A 25,008-nucleotide genomic window follows, 5' to 3' on the forward strand; every position below is an offset into this window, starting at 1 on the left:
CACCTTTTTTTACAAGGAGTCATATTTGCATTGACCACAATACCTGCAGTCGGAATGCAAACAAAAACCACAACTCTGATAATGTATGCACTGTCCTTGAAATTGATTGGTCCACACCCGAGACAGCTTTCCTTAGAGCCTAGTCTCACATGGTGTTGGACCAGATGACGCCAAAAGGCGCACTTTCAAGGACAGTGCATACATTATCAGAGTTGTGTTTTTTGTTTGCATTCCGACTGCAGGTATTGTGGTCAATGCAAACATGACTCCTTGTAAAAAAGGTGTCAGTTTTGTTGCCAGATAAAAGGGTAAACAACCAATTATGATAAGCCACTTTGTTGAGCTATCATTTGTGATAGCCATGTGGCTTCTTAAACAGAGCTATATAACTCAGTGGGCCTTACCTGCTAAAAATATAGTTTTAAAACTCCGTTCCCCAACTCATACTGACCAGTGTGCAGTCGCCCACTCCCCCACATGCCCAGCACGGCGTGGTCATACCCTCATCCAGCGTGTACAATGCATGAATGCTGAGTCATCCATAACACCATGATTACCCCATCCCCCTGCAGTCAGGGTTTAATATTGTATGTTAATGAACACCTAGACCAGGGGTCGGCAACCTACGGCTCCGGAGCCGCATGCGGCTCTTTACGGGCTGCTTCTTGACGATATGTACGTATGTACAGTATGCAGAGGTGGGACAAAGTCATTGTTATGCAAGTCCAAGTCGAGTCGCAAGTCATCAAATTCATGACTCGAGTCTGACTCGAGTCCAAGTCACATGACTCGAGTCCACATCTCATAGGTGGGACAAAGTCATTGTTATGCAAGTCCAAGTCGAGTCGCAAGTCATCAAATTCATGACTCGAGTCTGACTCGAGTCCAAGTCACATGACTCGAGTCCACACCTCTGACAGTATGTACTCAGATGCATTGCGGCTCTTGAAATACTGAATTTTGTACCGAATTGGAAAGAAATGGCTCTTCTTGTTATTTTGGTTGCCGACCCCTGACCTAGACCAACAGTTGGGTCCATGGAGGTTTGGAACGGATAGGGATAATGGCAGACCCGGAGGCAATGGGAGATGGCCACAAACGTGGATCTGGCTTGTGGCCGTCGAATTACAATTACTGTACTTGATTAAATGCAGGTCTGGTACAGGGGCAGCTGTTGTACATTCAATTCAAAGTCGGAACATCTCCACTCAAAGGCTGCTGAACGTCCCGATTTGACGAGGTTGGTTCCATATTTGGGAAACACTGGTCTCTGTTGTCCAATTTAAAATGTTCTGCCCTCATATTCTCAACTCATGACACACGAGAAAAAGACGGAGGGGGGGGCTACTTGAGTATCAGGCGGAGCTAAATGGAGCAGTGATGCCACTCACTGTGTGAGCAGCACCAGTGTTTGGGTGGGTGTGGCTATGTATAAGTGGGCGGGGATGACGGGGGGGGGGGGGCTGACAGGCGGGGGGGCTGACAGGCGGGTGGGGGGGGCTGACAGGCGGGGGGGGGGCTGACAGGCGGGGGGGGGGGCTGACAGGCGGGGGGGGGGGCTGACAGGCGGGGGGGGGTTGCTCGCTAACCACGTGTCCCTCCCAGAAGTGTCGGTGTCGCTTTACTCAAGACGCATGGTGACGGTGGCTCTTCACATCACTGAGCGATTGGTGAAATTCCACATTCTCATTATGGCCAGTGGTTCTGCACTAATTTACAGAGGGGGGGGGTTCTTTCGCTGATAAGACATCAGTGTGTGAGGGCCACCATTTGAAACCATTGGGTTTGACACATGATGGGGTGGGGTGTTTTCACGTTATTTTGTGTATTGTCGCAGGCCGGTACATCAGGGGCCAAACTAAAGGCCACCAGGGGACGCCATTAGCCCACTGGCCTTGCAATGAATCACTGCTTTTGGCCCACCACTGGTAGCTTCCCATGAAGTGGTACTTACTTTTTTTTATCGACTCAAAGCATGATGGGCCGAGACAATCCCATGATTTGAACTACCGTAATTCTAATTGTGAATCGACAATATTGATCAATTATGACAACGCAATGTGATGATTTTTCATGACGATTGAAATTTCATGCGTGAACTAAACGGCGATGTAAAGTTATAAAAGAAAACTTTGCCCTCTATGATGCATTACTATCTCGCAGAGGCCAACATGTTATTGCCTGATGGGTATGAGTTCTGGCCCGAGCCCTAACACGAACTTTAAACCCATTTATATATTATTATTAAGGTGTATATGGGCACTCAGTGGCGGCTCGTGACATTTGCACTAGATGGGGCCGTTGTGAGTGACCTCTGTTACACATTGTATTATTGTACTGTAGTATTGTGTGCATGATCTAATACTATAGTATTACTATCGTTATTTATTAAAATTTCGTATGCCATTATATTCCTTTGTTCCACTACATTGCATTTGTTAATATATTCTTATATAATAGTGATATATCATAGTTGTAATTACTGACAGAATGAATACAAATCCCAGTTATGGAGTGAACCAACCCAATCACCCCCCTTCGGTCGATACAATTATTCCCACTTTGTAGAAATTAAAAGAACCCTCGTTCTATACAATATACTCGTTCCCATTAGACACGTAACATTTCCACCACTATCTCCGGGCCGTAAGCAGACGTTAAACAACTAAAATGCAAGCGTAATCGTGCATTCCATCAACATATCTGTCAGCCTATACGGTTTACCCCGTATTCTTGTACAGGGAAATTGAGTTAATGTCCACACGGCGTACAGCCGTTTCAATACGGACAAACATTTTTTGTCTATTTGTTTCTGTGTTTTCCCTTGTGATGGGACTTTGTAAGATGAACGTTGAGATTTCTGAGGGCAAGGAGTAATAACCAAAAAAAATTACATATTCAAAGCGCTTTTCATCAATGATCTCAAAGCGCTGTACAAGACACAGCAGCAGCAGACACTCAGCATAAAAATAATTATATTATAAATATATATTCTTGGTTCTTTTGGTAAAGTCACGTAGAAGGAAAATAATAAAATAGCAATTATTATTTTATAATTATATATTTATTATTTTATTATTTCCCTTCTACGTGACTTTACCGAAAGAACCAAGAACATGAATCCCTGCCGTCACGAAAGCTTTAAATCAAAATATTATAAATATGTTAAGATTCATTTACTAAATGAACTAAAAGTTGAATAAGCGGAAGCGTATAAATAGGGTTTAAGGCGCATTTTAACAAAAAATTCCACAGGCTCAGATATCCCTCTGATATCTCGTAGAAGAGCGTTCCATAGCCTGGGGGCTACACGGGAAAAATCTCGGTCACCCTGAGACTGAAACCTCGACCTTGGCAATACAGAGAAGCTCTGCATCATCAGAGCTTAGGGACATTGATGGGACATATGGGTACACCACCTCAATGGGGCAAGACCCAATAAGATCTGGTTTGGTCTGTAATAAGGTACGCACTGATAAGGGGGTAACAGGTCGGCATCAACATTGTTCATTATACAGGTTTTTTTTAGGGTTAGATCGTGTAAATATTTAAATGTGTCATCATGGGACCTCCTTTGCCAGTACCAAAATATGAGAATAGGTATTCCCCTTTTTTCTGGCAACAAAACAGGTGTTGAGATGTTAAAACACCAAACCGAAACCTTTTACAAGGAATCATGTCTGCAATTAACCACAATACTTGTGGTCAAAAATGCAAACAAAAAACATACTCTGATAATATATGCATTGTCCTTGAAACGGATTGGTCCACACCAGAGACAGCTTTCTTTTGAGCCTTTTTTGAAACTTTCGTGACTGTAAGGATTCATACTCTTAGTTTTTTTTTCGGCAAAGCAATTATTTTATTAGTTTATTTCTATGATTAGTATTTATTTATTTATTATTCATTTTTCCCTACGTCACTTTACCGAAAAAACCTAAGAGTATGAATAGTAACGTGTTAAAAAAAATCACTTATTATTATCGTACAACATTTCCCACACCGCATAGGCGGCGTGGCGCCGTGGCCCCCCAAAGCTCGCTCTCGTCCAATGGGCGACGCGCACGGCTCGACACTCAGCACGTGATCGCGCCACGGCCAATCAGAATCAAACGGCGCTCTGTAGGGGGGGAGGGAGGGAGAGAGCTGCGCGAACTTATCCGCTCTATGGAATCAAGTGAAGAGGTTAATTTTTTGTATCTTCTGGAGTGGGACAAGGTCGAATTGTCCCGTCGCTTCAACAAAAAAACAACAACCACCACCACCAACAACAACCAACAACAACAACACTTTAAACTCACCCTCAGCATGGAGAAGGCGAGGTCGCGAGACGCCTCTGTGGACGATGGCGAAGTGGCGGTGCAGCTCGACTACGGTAAGAAGCGCGCTCACTGCTCTTGCTCCAACATGATGTTGAAGGCTATACGGGGGAGCTTTGTCTTTGTGGCCTTCATAGGAGGTGCTACTCGCTAACAGCACTTGCCCCAACAATGTTGAAGGCTATACGGGGGAGCTTTGTCTTTGTGGCCTTTATAGGAGGTGCTACTCACTAACAGCACTTGCGCCAACAATGTTGAAGGCTATACGGGGGAGCTTTGTCTTTGTGGCCTTCATAGGAGGTGCTACTCACTAACAGCACTTGCCCCAACAATGTTGAAGGCTATACGGGGGAGCTTTGTTTTTGTAGCGTTCATTGGAGGTGCTACTCGCTAATGCACTTGCCCCAACAATGGTGAAGGCTATACGGGGGAGCTTTGTCTTTGTGACCTTCATAGGAGGTGCTACTCGCTAACAGCACTTGTCCCAACAATGTTGAAGGCTATACGGGGGGTATTTGTCTTTGTGGCCTACATAGGAGGTACTACTCGCTAATGCACTTGCCCCAACAGAATGTCGAAGGCTATACGGGGGAGCTTTGTCTCTGTGGCCTTCATAGGAGGTGCTACTCGCTAATGCACTTGCCCCAACAGAATGTTGAAGGCTATACGGGGGAGCTTTGTCTCTGTGGCCTTCATAGGAGGTGCTACTCGCTAATGCACTTACCCCAACAGAATGTCGAAGGCTATACGGGGGAGCTTTGTCTGTGTGGCCTTCATAGGAGGTGCTTCTCGCTAACAGCACTTGCCCCAACAATGTTGAAGGCTATACGGGTAGCTTTGTCTTTGTGGCCTTCATAGGAGGTGCTACTCGCTAACAGCACTTGCCCCAACAATGTTGAAAGCTGTATGGGGGAGCTTTGTTTTTGTGGCCTTCATAGGAGGTTGCTACTCGCCAACAGCACTTGCCCCAACAATGTTGAAGGCTATACGGGGGAGCTTTGTCTTTGTGGCCTTCATAAGAGGTGCTGCTCGCAAATAGCACTTGCCCCAACAATGTTGAAGGCTATACGGCAGAGCTTTGTCTTTGTGGCCTTCATAGGAGGTGCTACTCGCTAACAGAACTTGTCCCAACAGAATGTTGAAGGCTACACGGGGGAGCTTTGTCTTTGTTGCCTTCATAGGAGGTGCTACTCGCTAACAGAACTTGTCCCAACAGAATGTTGAAGGCTACACGGGGGAGCTTTGTCTTTGTGGCCTTCATAAGAGGTGCTGCTCGCAAATAGCACTTGCCCCAACAATGTTGAAGGCTATACGGCAGAGCTTTGTCTTTGTGGCCTTCATAGGAGGTGCTACTCGCTAACAGAACTTGTCCCAACAGAATGTTGAAGGCTACACGGGGGAGCTTTGTCTTTGTTGCCTTCATAGGAGGTGCTACTCGCTAACAGAACTTGTCCCAACAGAATGTTGAAGGCTACACGGGGGAGCTTTGTCTTTGTGGCCTTCATAGGAGGTGCTACTCGCTAATGAACTTGCCCAACAGTATGTCGAAGGCTATACGGGGGAGCTTTGTCTTTGTGGCCTTCATAGGAGGTGCTGCTCGCTAACATCACTTGCCCCAACAATGTTGAAGGCTATAGGGGGGTCTTTGTCTTTGTGGCCTTCATAGGAGGTGCTTCTCGCTAATGCACTTTCCCCAACAGAATGGTGAATGCTATACGGGGGGTCTTTGTGGCCTTCATAGGAGGTGCTTCTCGCTAACAGCACTTGCCCCAACAATGTTGAAGGCTATACGGGGGAGCTTTGTCTTTGTGGCCTTCGTAGGAGGTTGCTACTCGCTAACAGCACTTGCCCCAACAATGTTGAAGGCTATACGAGGGGGCTTTGTCTTTTATACGACAATCTAATCCCTGCATGTAACCACGTGACCCTGTAACCATCCATAGACCCTCCACTCATCCACATACCCTGTGTATGTGACCATGTGACCAACCCTGTCTTTAACCATGTATTTCACAATGGGACCCTGTATTTAACCACTAACGCTGTATTTAAATCTGATGTAGTCCAGGATGTTAGCGTGTAACAACCACGTCTTTAACCACGTGGCCCTATTTTTAACCATACAATTGGGCACCTGCCACACAGTATTTACACATTTAACCATGGGGTCGATATGGTACACTGATAGTGTTCACTCTTGCCTTTATTTAACCATGTGGCCCTGTATATAACCATGTAACCCTGTATTTAATCATAGGGGGAGGGTGCCCGGTACGGACCATGCTAGGTTCACTGTCCTTAATTTAACGGTGGCAGAGGGAACGTGGTACACAAGCAATTTCACTCCACGTGTCCTTTAATTCAGAATATATATGTATACTCGAGGAATCCAATTAACTGTAAAGCTATTCTTTTCACATGTCAAATTATGAGTGGGAACGTGGTTTACGGGCAGTAGGTAGTACTGCGTCTTCACTGTGCGTTTAATCATTATTTAATGTCACCGTTAGAGGGAACGTGGCACCTATCTTGGCAGTGTTCAGTCGTTGTGCTTATTGTCCTTCGTATAACCAGGTACTGCATACCTGTCAACGCCTTATCAATGCCGACCTTATTACAGACAAATTCAGACCTTATTGGTCACCCCGTGCCCTTATAAATCTCAACGTTCAACTTTAAAAGTCCCATCACAAGGGAGAAACAATACCAAAGAGACAAAAATGTTTTGGCCGTATTGAAACGACTGTACGCCCGTATGGACCTGAAAACTCAATTTCCCTGTTTACAAGAATACGGGGTAAACCGTATGGGTTGACAGGATGATGAACCAGGATGACGCCCACGTGGTATTCGCCACACTGGCATTCTTCACAGCCAGCCATCTGTGTTGAGCCATTTGCCAGTAGCAAAATATGATAATTGTTTTTTTACCCTTTTATCTGGCAACAAAACTGACACCTTTTCTACAAGGAGTCATGTTTGCATTTACCACAATACCTGCAGTCGGAATGCAAACAAAAAACAAAACTCTGATGATGTATGAACTGTCCTTGAAATTGATTGGTCCACATCCGAGACAGCTTTCCTTAGAGTCTAGTCTCACATGGTGTTGGACCAGGCGCATCTGGTCCAACACCATGTGAGACTAGGCTCTAATATCATCAGAGTTTTGTTTTTTGTTTGCATTCCGACTGCAGGTATTGTGGTCAATGCAAACATGACTCCTTGTAAAAAAAGGTGTCAGTTTTGTTGCCAGATAAAAGGGTAAAAACCAATTATCAACCAACGTGCATTTAGATTATTTGGCTGCTAAACATTTCCGCATCATAATAAGCCACTAAGTTGAGCTATCATTTGTGGCCAGGCCACTTCTGAAAAAGAAGCATTATGGCTCCGTGGGCTTTATCTGGTAAACTAAAAATTTAAAGATATTTTTTCCACACGATAAGCGACTTCGTTGAGTTATCATAGTTTATATTTAATGTTTAACTTATTTGCTTACGTTTGCTATACTTTGTACTCCCATCGTGTTTTTGTCTTGTTTGTTGTTTTAACTTTGTGATCTGCCCCTACTGGACATCTGTGAAAGAGAGTTTTACAGCTCATCGTATTCCTCCTCGTATAAATAAAGATTCTGATTCTGATAGTCTCATTTAAGAGGGTACGATGTACCCAGGCAATGCGCTCCATGCCACAACCCTCTTGCGTTCAGTCACTCCTTTATTGAAGCAGGCGAGAAAGGAACGTGGTTAACGGTTGCTCCAACTCCTAACGTTTATTTTAAGCAAGTGTTATTCTCTTTGTTTCGTACTCTGTCCGTGCCAAAAAAAAAATCCAGCTTCGCGTCCGAGATCTGACGAGAGCGGGCGCATTTTTGGGTGATTTGGTGACGTTCAGTGACTTATTTTGTCCATCCGTTGTTGGGCTTCGGGAGTTACTTCGTGAGCAGCAGATGGCAGTGCAGTGAAATGAAATGCTGTACTTTTGTGCTTCCACGCCTGTGCCCACTTCGCAAATCCGCACTAAACCAGTGTGGTTGAAGTACTGTATGGTAGAATGACCTTCATGACCCGCACAGGCGGGAAGCCATCGGAGCTATGCAGCTTTAATTCTAGATTGAAAATGTATTCCTTTAGAACTGCCATTGTGTGTGTCCTTCTCCCGCACATCCGATGAGCGCGGTTGACTATGTAGGGTGCGAAAGAGGTTCAACATATATACCACACACACACAATCCAGTTGTGTATTGACAAAAGGGCTAAAACGACGTATACTTGTGCACGTTTATACCCGTGTCCTTTAATTAACCACGAGAAACACACGTGGTGCCAATCGCCGCAATGCCGCGGTACGCACGCAATGCATTCCGCGTTTCCGGTCTCTGCGGTCAATCCCCTCCGTGTTTCGTTTTTCGCCTCTGATTAGGGGCCGTCCATAAATGACGTCACACGATTTGGGACGATTTTTGACCCCCACCCCTCGTCACACGGCGTCACAAAAAGTCAGACCCCCCCTCAAATATGACATCACAAAGCTCTGCCCCCCCCCCCAAAACCATAATTCCATTTTGAAAATAAAACATGCTTTAAATCGCTTTAAACTAGTGTCATTGTAGTGCGTATTTAATGTGGCGCTGCATTCTGATGTTGTAGGAGAAAACATTTTTTAAAAAGTCTATTTAATTAAGTAGAACGTGTTGTCTATATTTATTTAAAGTTGCGCATTTTTATGTGATGTCACATTTCTCAACCCCCCCCCCTCGTCACACATCGTCACAAATGTCTGCCCCCCCCCCCCAGGTGCGTGACGTCATTTATGGACGGCCCCTTAGCCCAGGGGGGGTTGGCACCCAAAATAACAAAGGAGAGTAATATTTTTCGAATTCGGTAAAAAAAAAAAGAACCCTCAGTTTCTCAAGGAGCAGTAATGCACACTTCAGTGAATACATAGCAATCAACCCGTACGGTTTACCCCGTATTCTTGTTAACAGGGAAATTGAGTTTTCAGGTCCATACGGCGTACAGCCGTTTCAATACGGGCAAAAAAATTGTCTATTTGTTTGTGTTTCTCCCTTGTGATGGAACTTTGTAGGATGAACGTTGAAATGTATAATTGCACGGGGTGACCAATAAGTTCTGAATCGGTCTGTAATAAGGTTGGGCACTGAACAGGGGTCGGCAGGTGTGTGAATACGAGACTCTGGGGTCCTTAATAAACAGTGTCACGAAACACTTCTTAAAGAGACGCACGCGGCTCAGGAACCGCAGGTCGCCGGCCCCTGAATTGACCAAACGGGAATGGACGTGGTTAGTGGTACTATCTAGGGTGCTTCAAAAAAATGTCAACACTTCTGAGAATTTGCAACAACACCACAAGAAATGTGCCTCCGGGCTCTGGAGACCACCTGGAGAAGATTCCAGGCACGCGTTGACAATGATGGCGAACAAGTGGAGACTGACTTTTAGAAGTGATTAACGTTACATTTGTTATCATGTCCCAGTGTGTTATCCGTTATTTTTCCATTAAAAACGATAGTCCCATTTAAGTGTTAACATTTTGTTGAAGCACCTTGTATTTTTTTTAACACCATCGTGTTCACCCTGCGTCGCCTATGTTTATCCAGGCATAGGGCACACATTGTACCCATGCAATACGATCCGTATCCACTTTGCCCATCACCGACTTTATTTAACCAGGTGAGAGGTGGCACATTACACTCTCTCTGTACAATCTGCGTTCATTTTGACTGTTGCTCCCCTCTCTATATAAACCTCTTTACTCTCCTCTGTCCATTCTTTCAATCAGCCTTTCTCAAAGATGCGAGTGTATCTACTTGAATCAAGAAAATGTGCGGATGTTTTTATTTTTGCAACTTGCGCATTCAACGTTGTCATTCAGTTTTCCATAACGTAACCTTTCGGGAACTTCCTTGCCTTGCAGCTGCACTCTGTGTATGCATCCGAGGGTCCTCTGTTATCGTCAGCCCAGAGTGCCCATAGTAATTGTACTAATCCTCACGTTGTCATCGGTCCCCAGTCGGTGCATGATGCACTATGAACTATTACTTTGTTGTTTAAATAACCAGGCTCTCACCACACCCCACTCAACTATGTTACTACTCACCACACGCCCACGTACCACTTACCTGTGTACCACACCACACTGCAATCGACCATATACCACTTGTGTACCTCGCATTGCACTATAACACCACTGTCACCACTTGCCACCACGTGCCACCACGTGCTACACCCCACTATTTGTTGAAGCAACACCCCGTAATTTCATCAGGCGAGAATGCACGTGTTATCCACACACACCGTTAATCTCTCCGTATTTAAACGAGGCTTATAGATAGATGCACGTGTCACGTTTAAATAAACACCTCTTGTGTGTGTGTCATCACGGCGAAGCATTTCTCCGTGGCGATTCAGCTTGGGATGGATGTGCGATTGGCATGCTTGTCATTGGCCCATGTATCATGGAGTTCCGTTGCCCCTACAGGAGTATTCTTCATTCATTTTCAAAGGGGGGGGGGGGGCAATTTCGCCGATAAGACACCATCAGTGTGAGGGTTGCCACATATTTGAAACCTTTGGGGTTTTGACAGCAGCACGATGATGATGGGGGTTGTTTTCACCGTTTGTGTATTGTCGGGGGCCGTACGTCAGGGGCCGCACTGAAGGCCACCAGGGGCCGCCAGTGGCCCGTGGGCCTACGCAATGAAGAGCGCTGCCCTACTACAGTGTTGTCTCGAGGTAGGGTTATCATTGCTAATATCTTGCCGACCAAAACGTGCCGTGTCCTGTCGGTTTCCGTACGGTGCCAAATAAGTTCTTCATACAATACAGTTGGACGTCAAGAATCCTGCCGCATCAGGAAGCAGAAGTTATCAAACGCACACACGTAAACATTTTATAAAGGTTTGTAACGATTGAAAAAATGTTGTTCGCTAGTATTATCCCAGTTGTGCTAATGGCATCATGTCATGAGCCAATGTGTCTATTTGGATCTCTCCCAGAGCAGTGCAACTCACGTGTTGTAGAATGGCCCACGTAAACGGATATCAACAGCTCCTTCTGAGACTCCTTGTGGTGAGCGCCGGTCCTCAGAGCACAAGAAAAAACTATCCCACCAGCTGTTTAAAAATCTCAAAGCTGGAATTTATCCAAATTTAAGTGCCATGACCAGACATAATGTTACGGGGGTTTTTTTTGTGTGCAGTCATTGGTAACTGGTCTGAGGCCATCAACTCAAATACATTTCAGAGACCAGTTTAATCACAGGGTGGCTGCCTAGATTTGTGCCCCGCATCTCAGCAGTGTCAGCTCAGCGCTTTAACCTCTGAGCCACCCGACTCCCTCGTGCAATGTAGTTGTTAAACACACACACTGTGGTGAAGTAAAGGATGTTTGACTTGCTTGGTTAGTCCAATAATTAGGGGATGAAGTCTTAATGTAGGCGGAACCCCCAAAACAAACAGGTATTGTACACACTTAGACTGTGTGTTCTGGTCTTTTCTTTTCTCGTTTGAAGCTGTCAGAAAAAAAAACATTTAAATTAATGGTCAGAAGTGGCCCAGTGATTTCACCGTGGTAGCACGACTCTGTTGGTTTTTAAACATCACAGAAGTGACATCGCAAGATATTACATGACTGTTACACTTTAAATGTTTCTTTTTTTCATTAACAGCGTTTTAAACTCACGTCGGATAGCCTAGACATTTGCGACCTTGTACAAGAGCTGTTTTTTTTGCGTGGCTTCATTAAGGACAGTTATGAAATATGATTTTCGTTTTCCGAATGTGTCAGCGCATGTATGACGAATCGGCCTGAGGAAGAGTAAAGGGTGGCCGGGATATTGCGCAAGGCGTGAACATTACGTAAGTTATTCCGCAAAGGGTCCGGAAATGTGAGAACCATTGCCTCCCTGGTGTCCACCTCCCTGTGGTTGGTTACAAGCCCAACAGAGGCAAGGAGGATAATCGAGCACGCGTACAGATCGACTGGGGAGGTGTTACTTGTCATTTTCTTTTAATGCAAGCAGTTTCAGAAGTTCACGTGTTAATACATTATTTCGTGTGTGCAGTTTAATAATCTGTCATCACTTAAAAAGGGGGCATATCTATTGTAGGCTGTGTGTGTGCGTGTGCAACTGTGCCTGCCACCAGATAACTTGAGCCCTCTCGCTCACATTGAGCCTTGGGTGGTCACTAGTCAACACGAACATGTAATAGTTACTGAACATGCTAATTGAATGATGTGATCGGAGGGGGATTGGTTGACCTGAAGGCCTTACTTACCCTGCAGTAGAGTTTGGCTTGGGGATTGGAATTTGCTTTGAGGGTTTCTGCTATATTCTAACTGCACAACATGTCCACGCGATAAGCCACTTCGTTGAGCTATCATTTGTGGCCAGGTCGCTTCTGAAAAAGAGCTGTATTGCTCAGTGGGCCTGACCTGGTAAAAAAAAAATGTTTATTTTTTTTAAATAAAGTGTTCTTATCCAAGTCCATTAACGTGTCTGAACAGTCTATAATTATCTATATGATTTGTGTTCCCGAATCCATGTGTTCTTCCTCTTTTTTAGTCACTCAGTGTGATTCCAAGCATACTTTTCTCTACGGTCCGTTTTTCATATATTTCAGCTTTTGTTCCATTTTCTTTTCAATATCCGTGTTTCTGATCCATATGTCACAGTGGGTAATATGCATTGATTGGAAAAAAAACGTCTGCTTCAGGGACACTGGTACGTTGCTTTTCTTTGTTAAATAAAGCTTTCCAAAAATCACTGCATCCGGCCGACGTGCAGATCCTCATTTCATTTTTTATCTTTATTAGCCGTAACATATTGCAGCTTTCTTTAAGTTCTACGTCATTTTCTGTTGTTCATTTGTGTTGATTGTTCACAATATCAAATACTATTATGTCTACCTATTATAGACCATTTCAATCATGAATCCAGGCTTTCATAAACCAAGGCCGTAAAAACAAAATATGTATTATTAGCATTTATAAAGGACCTAAAAGAAGGGAGATTGCAAAAGACATTTCGAAATTAAGATAAGAAGATATGCTTGCATAAAGGCTACCCACAGCAACAATAGAACAACCTTCCCTAAAACCTAATTTGCAAAATAAAGACAAACTGAAAAAGTATTAGCAAGCAATGTTAGATTTGCTCAGAGCATAATCCTCGTAACAATTAAAATAAAATATTCGAACCTGACAATTGTAGTTCATAGGTTTGTTTTTGGGCGATTTTTTTACGTTTAAAATTAATGTGTTTGGTAAAATAATACATTGTAACTTCCAAACAAAGAGCTGGCAGATATTTTAATAAGATTCCTCCATTCGGCTGCCATAACGTCTGTCATAGCACAAGTGCAGAAATACTTTGCATTTATCTAATTAGTGGAATTTTCCAATATATTCTGACACGTACTGTTCGCTGATACATGTGTATATTCATCGGTGGTTTCTTGGTTCAGTATAGGTTTCATAGTGGAATATATATCAATAAATAGATAAGTGGATTATTTTCTTAATTAGTACATTCATTGTATATTCCTAGGTGGCTGGCAGAGTAAATATGTTTAATTGTCTAATTAAACATATTTGTTTTTCAAACTTAGCAAAACGAACGTTTGTTTAAACCATGTTCAAAGTAATTTTCAACCGCAAAATTGCTTCATAAATTGCCATAATTGGTGTACAAACTTGTGTAAGGCGTAACTGCCAAGTCTTAATTGTTTGTGCATGTTATTTACATAGTAGTCCGTGTAAAACAACTCCAATGTACATTCGGCGTCGAAGCATTTATCCACAATTATAATATTAAACTCTTTGTCAGTTCACTGCTGGATGAAGGCCTTCCCATGTCAAGCAAGCGATTGTTTGACCATACTTCATCATAATGGTCAGTGCCAGTTGGTGAAGGAGGAGCGGGTCCCAGATCTGGTTCAGATAGCACTCGCTACTGGAGTTAGTCATCGCCGGGAATCAAACTCACATTTTCATGTTTTTGTAGCATCGCGTTAACCACCGGGTAACAGCTCCACACGTACTCTTTGGTTCTTTCGGTAAAGTCACGTAGTTAGAAATAAAATTAAACAAATCACGACGTTTCAATCGCAACACAAGCGGTCGTCATCAGGCACGGTTTAATAATTTACAATTATTTGTATGTATGTTGCACTTCTTTCACACGTCGCCAGCCGTGCTAATCGGAGGTGCGGAAAAGGTTATTAACTTTAATTTTAAAACAACTCATTACAATAACATAAACATTCATTACACTTTACCAATGCTAATAATTGTGGATAAGACTTAAAAAAAACACTTAAAAGTAGCTTACCGGGGCTGTTAAGTAATCGTGAGCTTTTGACCTCTGCTTTAGATTAACATTGCTCTAAAAATGCTTCGTCAGCCTACGTTGGTGCTCAAACCTCCCCCAACGTCGGAACCGCCGGTCAGTCCCCCAGCTTTCACTGGGCTCTTCACACCGCAGGGACTCTCTTCCCCCTTTCCCGTGCCCCAGCAGACTGCAGCTTGGGCCACCGCGTCGCAGATTCCCTGAAGGTCATCGAGGACGCGGTGCGGACGTACGGGCTTGCCCAGCTGTGCGTAGCCTTCAACGGCGGAAAGGACTGCACGGCCTTGCTGCACCTGGTCCACATTGTGATGCGCAGGTGCGCTGACCCCTGCGCTCGCTCGCCCCCCCTCGCCCCGCTCGCCCCGCTCGCCCCGCTCGTCCCGCTCGCCCCGCTCGCCCCGTTCGCTCCGCTCGCCCCCACTGGGCTTCCTTACACCCTGCTCCTCGGGGAGGTTTCGATCTCGACCCCGACGCCTGCTGTATATTCGGGGTTTTTATGTCTCTCTCTCTCTCCCCGGTGCTCGTGTAGACTTTTAGATTATTTTGCTGCTATAAATGTCCACGCGATAAGCCACTTCGTTGAGCTGTTATTTGTGGCTAGGCCGTTTCTGAAAGATAAGTTAAAAGTTCAGTGGGCTTTACCTGGTAAGAAAAACTGTTTAGTTTTATTTTTTATTTTCGCAGTGATTTGTTTACCTTTCCTATACTTTGCGCTCCGATCATGTTTTTGTATTATTTGTTGTTGTAACATTCTGACCCGCCCCTACAGGACATGTGTGGAAATGAGCTGTACAGCTCATCGGATTCCTCCATTAGTAATAGATATTGTGATTCTGGCTTCGTCACCTACCACCAGCCCCCACAGCCAATCGAATGGTGCATCCCACAGCCCTGCACACCACCGGCTGTCGAGTTTATCTATCTCGTGCCATCATCGTCATCATTTATTATTTATGCCACACTTCCCATGTAGTGCATCTCGAGGCGCCAGAGCAAAGAGGCGTTTGAGATAATTACTCGTGAAGGGAGTGATTGCGGACCAACTATTAATGTTCAAAAATCTATATCGACAAAAAATACAACAGGCGAGAATAGAAAAATAAATTTAAACGGCTAAACTGTTGCTGTGGCTATGCTATTTTTGTTTGTCCACTTTAATTGAGTTATCGTACGATCTCGGAAAATAACGTCTTTAGTTTAGTCTTAAATTCATGAATTGTGGGTGCTTTCATAATATTTCTGGGTAAGCTGTTCCACAACTTTGGTTCCAATTTAAGTAATCCTTAATTTCGTCCAATGTTCTTGTTAAAAAAAAAATATGTCATCACCCTCATAAGTGAGTGTTGATGCCCGTGACAGATGCTTTCCATCTTTTGTGATCTTTAGCATCTCTCATGGAGAGCCCCATCCCGCTGCTCACATTGTCCCACTGACCAATCTGTCTCCTACCTCTTCTCCTGCTCCCTTTTCCCTTGCAGAATAATCTCTCATATCTCCATTTGTGACCCTTATATAATGTCTTCTAAATGCCACCTTCATTTGCCTCAACCATTTCAGCAAGCCCTGCTTTGTTGCCATTCTCTTTCAGCACATGTCCATTCAAGTGATGGTTTATAAGGCTGCTAATACTTTATCAATGTCACAATCATTGACACACGCTCAAGGCGGTTGTAAAATATTCCCTTTTGTCTCATTTCTATGACCAGCGCAGAAATTAGTGTTGTGTCACCGCATGGCCGCTCGCCGAGGTAGTACCGTTCCAGTTTAACACCAGAAGCAAGCCACAGAGCTCAAACCAAGCCGCTTGTTTTCAGCCGACGACGTTGGGTTAATGAGGAAGCAGTAATGCGTTGTGCCATGACGTCGCTAAATGGATAAACTCCCTGGTTTTGTCATCACATAAAATACGCTGGTCAATTATATAAAATAAAGGTTACAACTTGAACAAAGTCAGCCTGGCGAAAAACAGCGTAACCGATGGTAATGTTTAACCACTTTAAAAACGATTTATTTTCAAGGTTTTTTCCAATAAACAGTCCCCGTTCGCAAACAGCGTGGGTGAAGAAAGGGGCGACGGTTCGAGTCTGGACCAGGATGAGGCTCCATTGGCTGAACTCAAGGAGCCTCATGGCTCATTGAGCATGGGGGCATGGCCCCTTAATCCAGGTTCTTTGCTGGGCCAATCCTGAGCCAGCAGAGACAGGTTCCCATCTCTTTCTACACCACTGCCGACAGTCTCGGTAAATACATTTGAAAATTTCAACTCGATTCCCTGTCACTGTTCATCCATAGATTTACTTCTCTTCAGTTGTTTTCCCACTAATTGCCACAGAGTTTCGGGTCAATCACTTTAATGTGTAGCAAGTCAAACCAATCATGGTATTTGTGGGCATCTGTTTTGAAGCGTGTCCATGATTGTTTTTAAAAAAATATTTGAATGGTATAAACGTTGTTTGTGCTATACACAATAAGGCCTTTATGTAAACGAGGGCTCGGATGTTGTACTCTTTATTTTGCCAAAAAAAACAGTTTTCTTGGAATGTGTGATGATTGTTATCAGAAATAAAAAATCGTGTGCGGGTAAATGCCTTCTTTGTGAGAACCTTAACGTGCCTTCCGACGGATATTTTTGAGCGCGGCACTGCCCCAAGTACAAGCGCAATGTAGCTCTCTTTGAGGTCTAGAAAGTTTAATCAAACGAAACAGATGTAGCAACACCATAATCTTCACTTATGCTCCGCGGTGCATTCAATATTTTTTTGCAAAAGATGTTTTGTGATTTGCACTCCCAAGATAGGCAAGGTCAACGTTTTTCTTTGCCTCACTGTTCACTCTCAAATAGGTAGTTTGCAAAACAGTCTGGGCAGATCGAAATAAACATTGTCATGTTTTGCACAAAGGATTCCCTGTCCACAGGATGTATACTTTGCAAGATTGGCTGTTACTCTGTAAGAGAATAAAAAGTTCGCCCCTTGTTGCCGGTGTGTTCACGCAGGCTATGCTTGGACACGGGGGAGAAACTGCAGGCTCTCTACATCCGTGGAGCGGCTCCCTTCCCAGAGATAGAGAGCTTCGTGCAGGAATCAGGCCAGCGGTGAGTTCGTTCGTGCTCACTGAGCGCCAATGACGATGCACACTCAAATATGCGCGAATTTTCTTTGAACCCAATAGGTCGCACACTTCCCGCAGTAATTTAGATGAAAAATTCTTCCCTTGGTCGATCAATAGACGCTCAGGAGCACCCTTGTCCAAGACATAGCCATGAAGAAAAGCGTCAGTGATGGCAGCCGCCGACTGGTTGGGGAGTGGCCAGGCCATAGGCCAGCACGACAAATACCCCACCCCTACCAGCAAGTATGTATTACCCTGAGGGGTGGCAGGAAAGGGACCAAGGATGTCCAGAGCGACAAGTTCATTAATGCGGGATACCTGAATCGATTGTAAGGGCGGACAGGAGGGTTTGACCGGTGGTTTCCGTCGCGCACACTGCACGCAACCCTGCAGCAATTCAGCCACATCCTTTGCCGTGCCCGGCCAGGAGAAGTCAAGCTGGAGCGTGGCAAGGGTTTTGTGTATCCCCAAGTGCAAAAGCCGTTCATGGACGGCCCATACAACCTTACCCCGCAAGGCGGTGGGCACAACAACTTTGTAACGACGCGTGCTGCCATCCCAGCACATCAAGAGGGCCATCCTTTGGGATGACAGATGCGAAACCTCCACGGCCCTTACCCCCATCCGAGCGCGCAACGCGGTGGCGCAACTTGAGAAGGGAAGCACCCTCCATCTGAAGGCGCCCCCACTCAGCGAGTTCAAGTCCAAGGACAGCATCCCATGCCACCGAACCGTCAGCCACCTCGGAGGAAGCCACCTCGGCTGACGCTACGAGGGGCGGGGACGAGCCGTCGACCGGCCCTTTACAGCGCCCTGAGCCAAAAAAGCATGCACACTTGTCGCTCGGTGGCAGCCACGACAAGGCATCGGCGTTCGAGTGCTGGGTACCCTTCTAGTAAGACACAGTGAACGAGTAGTCCTGGAGGACCTCGAGCCAACGAGAAAGTTGGCCGGATGGCTGGTCAACCCGCAACCCATACTGCAGCGCAACGTAAAGTGTCTGCCATATAAATACGGGCGGTACTACTGAATAAAAAAAACGATCGCCAGGAGCTCTCGGCACGTGACACAGTAGCGTTGCTCAGCCGGAGACAGCACCCTGCTGACATACGCGACAACGCACTCCACCCCGTCGACGACCTGGGACAGAACCGCGCCAATGCCGGTGTTGCTCGCGTCCGTGTCAAGGCTGAACGGCGCGGCAACGTCGGGGTAGCGGAGGGGAGGGGCATTAACCAGGGCCTCACGAAGCGCGACAAACGCGGCTTCTTCCTCCTCCCCCCCAATGAAATGTCTGGCCCTTGGCCGTCAGCGCGTGGAGGGGCTTTGCGATGGAAGCAAACCCAGCCACAAAGCGGCGATAATAAGATGCGAACCCAATGAAGCTTCGCACCTCTCCCACCGACGTGGGGGTCGGCCAAGTCCGGACGCACGCCGTTTTTTCCAGGTCCGTAGCAATCCGTGATTTGCTGACAACGTGCCCAAGATGACATTTCTGGGGCTTGAATTTGAGATTGGCCGCCCGCATTTTGACAAATACAGCCCCCGGCTAAAGACGATGACATCGTCCAGATATATCAAACACAAGTCCCACCGAATTTCAGCGGGGACTAGTTCCATCAACCGTTGGAACGTCGCTGGCGCGGAGTGGAGACCCATCGGGAGTCGATTCAATTCGAAAAGGCCCTGTGGCGTATGGAAGGCCGTTTTGGGCCTGGAGGCCTCGTCCAAAGGCAACTGCCAAAATCCGGGCAGAAGGTCTAGCGTGGAAAAGTAATGGGCACCCACTAGGGTGTCCAGAGATTCGTCCATCCGAGGAAGGGGGTAAGCGTCCGCCACCGAAATTTTATTGAGTTTACGAAAATCTACGCAAAAACGCAGGTTGCCATCATGTTTTTTAACGAAGACGATCGGGGGCCCCCCCACGGACTGCTAGACGGAGAAATGATGTCCGCAGCCAGCATGTCATTAACTGCTCCTCCACGGGGCTCAACTGGTAGGGGTTCTGCCGGATGGGAGCGGCGTCGCCCGTGTCAATATGATGGCTTAACAACATAGTGCGGCCAATGTCGAATTTACTCCTGATAAAAACATCAGCGAATTGCCGCGCAGAGCACCCTCAATTTATCTCTCTGGGACTCGGACATGTTCCCAGCTTCCGAACAAAGGGAATTTATCCACCGGTCATCAGGATCCGTGCGCGGCGGCGGGAGAGGCTCGGCCCCAACATGTCCCACAACAGAATCACCCCGGAGTGCGGATGTTGCGTGAGCGAGCACGGTACCCAGTGGGACGACGGAAGTCCGCAATCCGGCATTCAGGACTTGAATAAAGGGTTCCCTGTCATTGGACACTAGGGTTTGCGCTCCAACCAGCTCCAACCCCCGTACAGCCGTATTTGAAGGTCCCAAGAGGATCCCCCCCCCGCAGTCGCCGCCGGATCGAGTGGCTTGCGCAAGCGAAGGGGAACTAGCATTTGCGCCCCAGGGGGAATGCGTACCATCCGGGATGTCAACGCTTGCACGGTGGCGTAGGCCGTGCGCAACCAAGTGGGGGAGGGCAAGAATGCCATGCGATGGCCAGACGGCAATTCGATGCATCCTTGGTCGATACAAATTTTACCCAAGAAATCGATCCGCAGCAAGCATGGAACAGCAAGGGACGAAGAATCAGGAATCGGGCCCGTCAATTTAACATCGCCAATGCAAATTGGAGCTGTAATTTGTCCAATGATGCCCAATGATCCTCCGTTAGCGGCGAAACGCGGCACTTCAACGGGGCATAGGGAACGGCATTTGTCGGCTAAAATGTTGTAAATGAGTTCAGAAATGATGGCCTGCGGGTCCTCCGGTTTTTCCCTACACGTTTAGAATCATCATCGCGCGTTTAGAGTATTTGGCTCATTTACATTTCCACATGACGACGAGCCACTTCGTTGAGCTATCACTTGTGGCTTAGGTCCCTTCTGAAAAAGAACTATACAGCTCAGTGGCTGTTACCTGATAAAAAATAAGTGTACAGTTGAGTTTAACCGATTTAATTACTCCCAGCTTCACATTGGACGTACTATTGTCCAATCCCGCTTTTCATGTGTTTCTCCTCACAGCTACGGGCTGCGCATGCACACGGTGGAGGGCGCGGTGCGAGATGCCCTGGCGGAACTAAAGCTCCGGGAGCCGGGCCTACGCGCGGTGCTCATGGGGACGAGGCGCACCGACCCGTACTCGCACACCCTCACGCCCGAGTGCCGCACAGACCCGGGCTGGCCCGAGTTTATGCGAATCAACCCTATGCTGGTAAGGGGTCTCGAAAGACCGGCCTCCCACTCTGCCATCACCCCTCCCCCCCCCACAAATTAACGGTGCTGAATGGCAACAAAGCTTGGAACGTGTGTCACCTCGTGCCTCTCTTTCGTTGTCCTGCCCTGCCAAGCCAACCCGCGGTGTGGCTTACGAGGGCACCAGGTTTTATTTGCGGTACCAAAGCCGTGCCGCTAATGTCACTCGCATGCGGTGAGTGTGTGACAAAAGCTATTAATCCCGCCGCTAACCCTGCTTGGCCCCGAGCCAGATTCAGATGTCTGGTGAGGCCAGAGGAGCACAGTTTGGTTCTCCCTCAACTCAGAAAATAGCCAATGAAAAACCACCCATACCAAGAGGGTCCTAAAAAAAAATTTACCCAAAACATCTGTGCTGTCAACTGCCTTCCTCTGTCCAAGTTCAGGTTCAAGGCCTTCCCGCGTTCCCTCTGTCTATGGCTGACTGCCGTTCTCGTCAAAATAAATATTCCCACGGGTTCTGCTGATCGTCTTGAGATGCGGTTGCATTAATACGCTGTCTTGAGTCCGCATCGTTTTGTATTGCAATGTACAACCTTTTTTTTATTTAAGAAGAGCGCACTGTAGGTGGCGCTGGGCTTACTGCATACTGCACTCAGCCTCGCGGCCCGAGGTTTATATTCAGCATAGAGCGAACATCATTGGGCGAGTGATATCTTATCTGGTCTTGGGCCACCCGCAAGACCGGTATGGTGAAGTATAGTCAAACAACGCCGCATGGGGAGGCCTTCATCAATTAGTGGATAGACAGAGGGCTGTGAATTATAATATGTTTTTTTACTATTATGCAATAGTATATAGGAGCACAGGTTGTTTCCATGAATGTACACATTCAGGTAAATGTTTAAGGGAAAGTTTGAGCTCGTAATCATTCGTTCTCTTTTCTGAACATGTGGAATTTCCCGATACATCAGCTCTTTAATATTTACAGTGCATATTTTTCATTTGAAGGTATTTTATTGCTCGTGTGACGAGTGACAAATATTTTAACCCTAGATAATAATAATAAACATATATTCCCAAATCGATCCTTGCGCTTTGCACCAAAATAATGACAATAATTTATTTAATATTTGAATGAAACAAAAGGGCGTTAACATTCGAAGCGCCCGTAGCGTTTATGGCAAAATTATCAATGCACTCTTTTTACTTGACCTCCTGTATACGTGTCCCTGTATTCTTTGACCCCCATTTAATTTCTCATTGTAATTCCCATCGCAATTGCATGGCGTGTAACTGTGGAGGCCCCTAGAGACTGCTGGGGGGAGAAACGTGTGTGTCTGACATCCTTGGGTGGTGAGTGGGTTTTGAGAGCACGGCTGTTAAAATGGCTCCGTTTCAACGAGACGTTCCCAGCAAGCACAGCGCAACCTTAATACCGCGCAGAAGAAGAATGCTGTGTGCAGGTGCATTCGTAGCTGTCATCACTTTCTCCGGCTGCAAATTACATGCCTTTTGCTTCGCTCATTAAAAATACTAATGGTGCTACAAGCCGCACTCATCCCCGGCATGTGATAATGTACACCGCTACAGCTAGATTGGAAAGCGCACGAGCGTGGGAGGGGAGGGACGGCGACGCGAAATGAAATCCGCTTTTACTCCGCCGGAGTGAAAATTGCGGTGCCCGTGTCGCTGTTGTGATTGCGAGCGGCCTTAAAAAGTGTGTCCCCTGTTCAAAACCCGTTTCAGGAGTGGAGTTACCACGACGTCTGGCGCTTCCTGCGTTCGTCGAATCTCCCGTACTGCGTCCTGTACGACAACGGGTACGAGCGAAGCGTCGCCCGCACGCGACTGGAACGCCTCGTGTCCGTTTCAACACTCGAGATCCACGAAACACAAACAAATGCTTTCACGCGAGCGTGACTAATCTTTGTTTTACATTCCGGTTTATAAAATGTTTACACTGTCCTCTAGCAAAAAAAAAAAATTATATTCCTGCTTGCCTGTCTTGTCTCCAATTACCTTGCCGGGTTTTTTTTTTCTTTCCGTGATGAAGCTACACGTCCCTGGGCAGCGCCGCCGACACGTGGAAGAACGACGCGCTGCGTTACACGGACGCACGCGGAGAGGAACGCTACCACCCCGCTTACTCGCTCGAGGACTCCGAGGAGGAGCGCGCATCACGTAGCTGACACGACCTGTGACATGCAGGGGAGTGCCCAGCTTTGCTCCGTCCGTCCGTCCGTCCAGGGGCAGGGACCATTGGTTGCCAATCATGGTGCCACGGGGTGGGGGTGGGGTGTGTCTTGATTTGAACTTGGTGAGTCGAAGCGTCTTGCTCGTGCCACTGCGGGCAGAAGGGCCTCTGCAGGTTGGCTTGCTCTGTTCATCCAGCGGTCAAGAATGCCGAGTTTTGCCAACTGTCGGTGCGGCATCGTCTGTGGACTCGGGACTCGCGCCACCGTTCGGAAGCACGTAAATGATAAGAGAGAGCTCTTCGAGAGCGCCTTTAAGAGGGTATTTTGGCCTACAGTTTGTACGCAGAGAACTTACACTTTACCCCACCACACATGATCTGACGATTAACAGTGGTGTACATAATTATACTGCCCCCCCCCCCATAATTAGAGGTCTTATAGTGTCAGGGTGCAGAGGGAGGTGGGTGGTTTGTGGCCAGGTGGTTCAGGTGTCAAAGGCTTGAGAACGACACCTATCAGAATACTAGGGAATACCACCTGGGATTAAACTGGTTTCTTAAGGTTAGTTGGCTGAGTTGATGGTCTCAGTCTCGTCACTAATGACTGCACCAAATTTTGGGTCAACTTCAGCATTGAAAATACTGTATACGACTGACTGCCATGCAAATGAATACATCTGTAGAGCTGCGAGCGTGAGAAATTGTGTACCCGCTCTCGCGTGTGGATAAGGCGTTCTGGGATATCTCCTCTCCCAGATCATTGAGGCCCTGTGAGAGTTCCCGATTGGACACTTTGCACCCTGCTGCGGTGCATTACAACAAAATTGGGAAGAGAAAATACAACAGATATTGCGGCTTGCAAGCATAGTTTGCTGTTGCATGCAGAACACATGGCAACAGCACTGAACTGTCGACTCTGGGCTACAGATGTAACCATTGAGAACTAATCATAGTGGAGAGAGGTTCATTATTCATTGCTAATAATCGAAACTGTTTTTGTGAAGTGGTCTGTCAAGAAAACATGAAGGCTATATGATAATGAGCAGCTAATTTTTTACGAGACTGCACCCAAGGAGAAATGAGAAAATGTGGACTTGAAATTTGGTAAAATAGATAAATGCTGATGGTGAACATCCTGCTTTTCTGAGGCCTAAAATTAAAGACTTGGATCTTGGTCACCTGGTTCAAACAATGCGACTGAATGAGTTTTTAACAAGTGAATACTCCTTGATGTGAAATACTTTTTTTTATTTAACTTGAATTCATGTTTAATTAGAGTTTGTTTTTTAAATGTACTTGTGTCCAGATGTATAGTATGCAATGATAAAAGTGTTTTAGAAGGAAAGGGCAGAGAGGTCCTATCTCCACTGCTAGAGGTCCTATCTCCACTACTAGAGGTCCTATCTCCACTGCTAGAGGTCCTATCTCCACTGCTAGAGGTCCGATCTCCACTGCTAGAGGTCCGATCTCCACTGCTAGAGGTCCTATCTCCACTGCTAGAGGTCCTATCTCTACTGCTAGAGGTCCTATCTCCACTGCTAGAGGTCCGATCTCCACTGCTAGAGGTCCTATCTCCACTGCTAGAGGTCCGATCTCCACTGCTAGAGGTCCTATCTCTACTGCTAGAGGTCCGATCTCCACTGCTAGAGGTCCTATCTCCACTGCTAGAGGTCCTATCTCCACTGCTAGAGGTCCGATCTCCACTGCTAGAGGTCCGATCTCCACTGCTA

At 46.3% G+C, this 25,008-nt stretch overlaps 1 protein-coding gene across 1 annotated transcript; it reads left to right on the forward strand.

Moving 5' to 3' along the window:
• The first annotated feature begins 4,145 nt into the window (after positions 1-4,145).
• LOC144717147 (FAD synthase-like) lies at positions 4,146-24,467 on the forward strand. Its single transcript, XM_078592461.1, has 6 exons — positions 4,146-4,375; positions 14,862-15,009; positions 17,689-17,787; positions 20,911-21,100; positions 22,831-22,904; positions 23,138-24,467. Exons 1-6 carry the CDS (start codon positions 4,168-4,170, stop codon positions 23,271-23,273), a joined length of 855 nt encoding a protein of 284 aa, XP_078448587.1. The 5' UTR covers positions 4,146-4,167; the 3' UTR covers positions 23,274-24,467.
• The last annotated feature ends 541 nt before the right edge of the window (positions 24,468-25,008 follow it).

The sequence above is a fragment of the Lampetra planeri genome, chromosome 3 (genome assembly GCF_965212315.1).
Source record: "Lampetra planeri chromosome 3, kcLamPlan1.2.h2, whole genome shotgun sequence".
Lineage (NCBI taxonomy): Eukaryota > Metazoa > Chordata > Hyperoartia > Petromyzontiformes > Petromyzontidae > Lampetra > Lampetra planeri.

Excerpts from the sequence above, each read along its gene's own strand:
- LOC144717147 (XM_078592461.1), top strand. The coding sequence starts at position 4,168 with ATGGAATCAAGTGAAGAGGTTAATTTTTTGTATCTTCTGGAGTGGGAC. Across the intron at positions 15,010-17,688 it reads GTCCACATTGTGATGCGCAG|GCTATGCTTGGACACGGGGG; the intron begins GTGCGCTGACCC and ends GTGTTCACGCAG. Across the intron at positions 17,788-20,910 it reads GTGCAGGAATCAGGCCAGCG|CTACGGGCTGCGCATGCACA; the intron begins GTGAGTTCGTTC and ends TTCTCCTCACAG.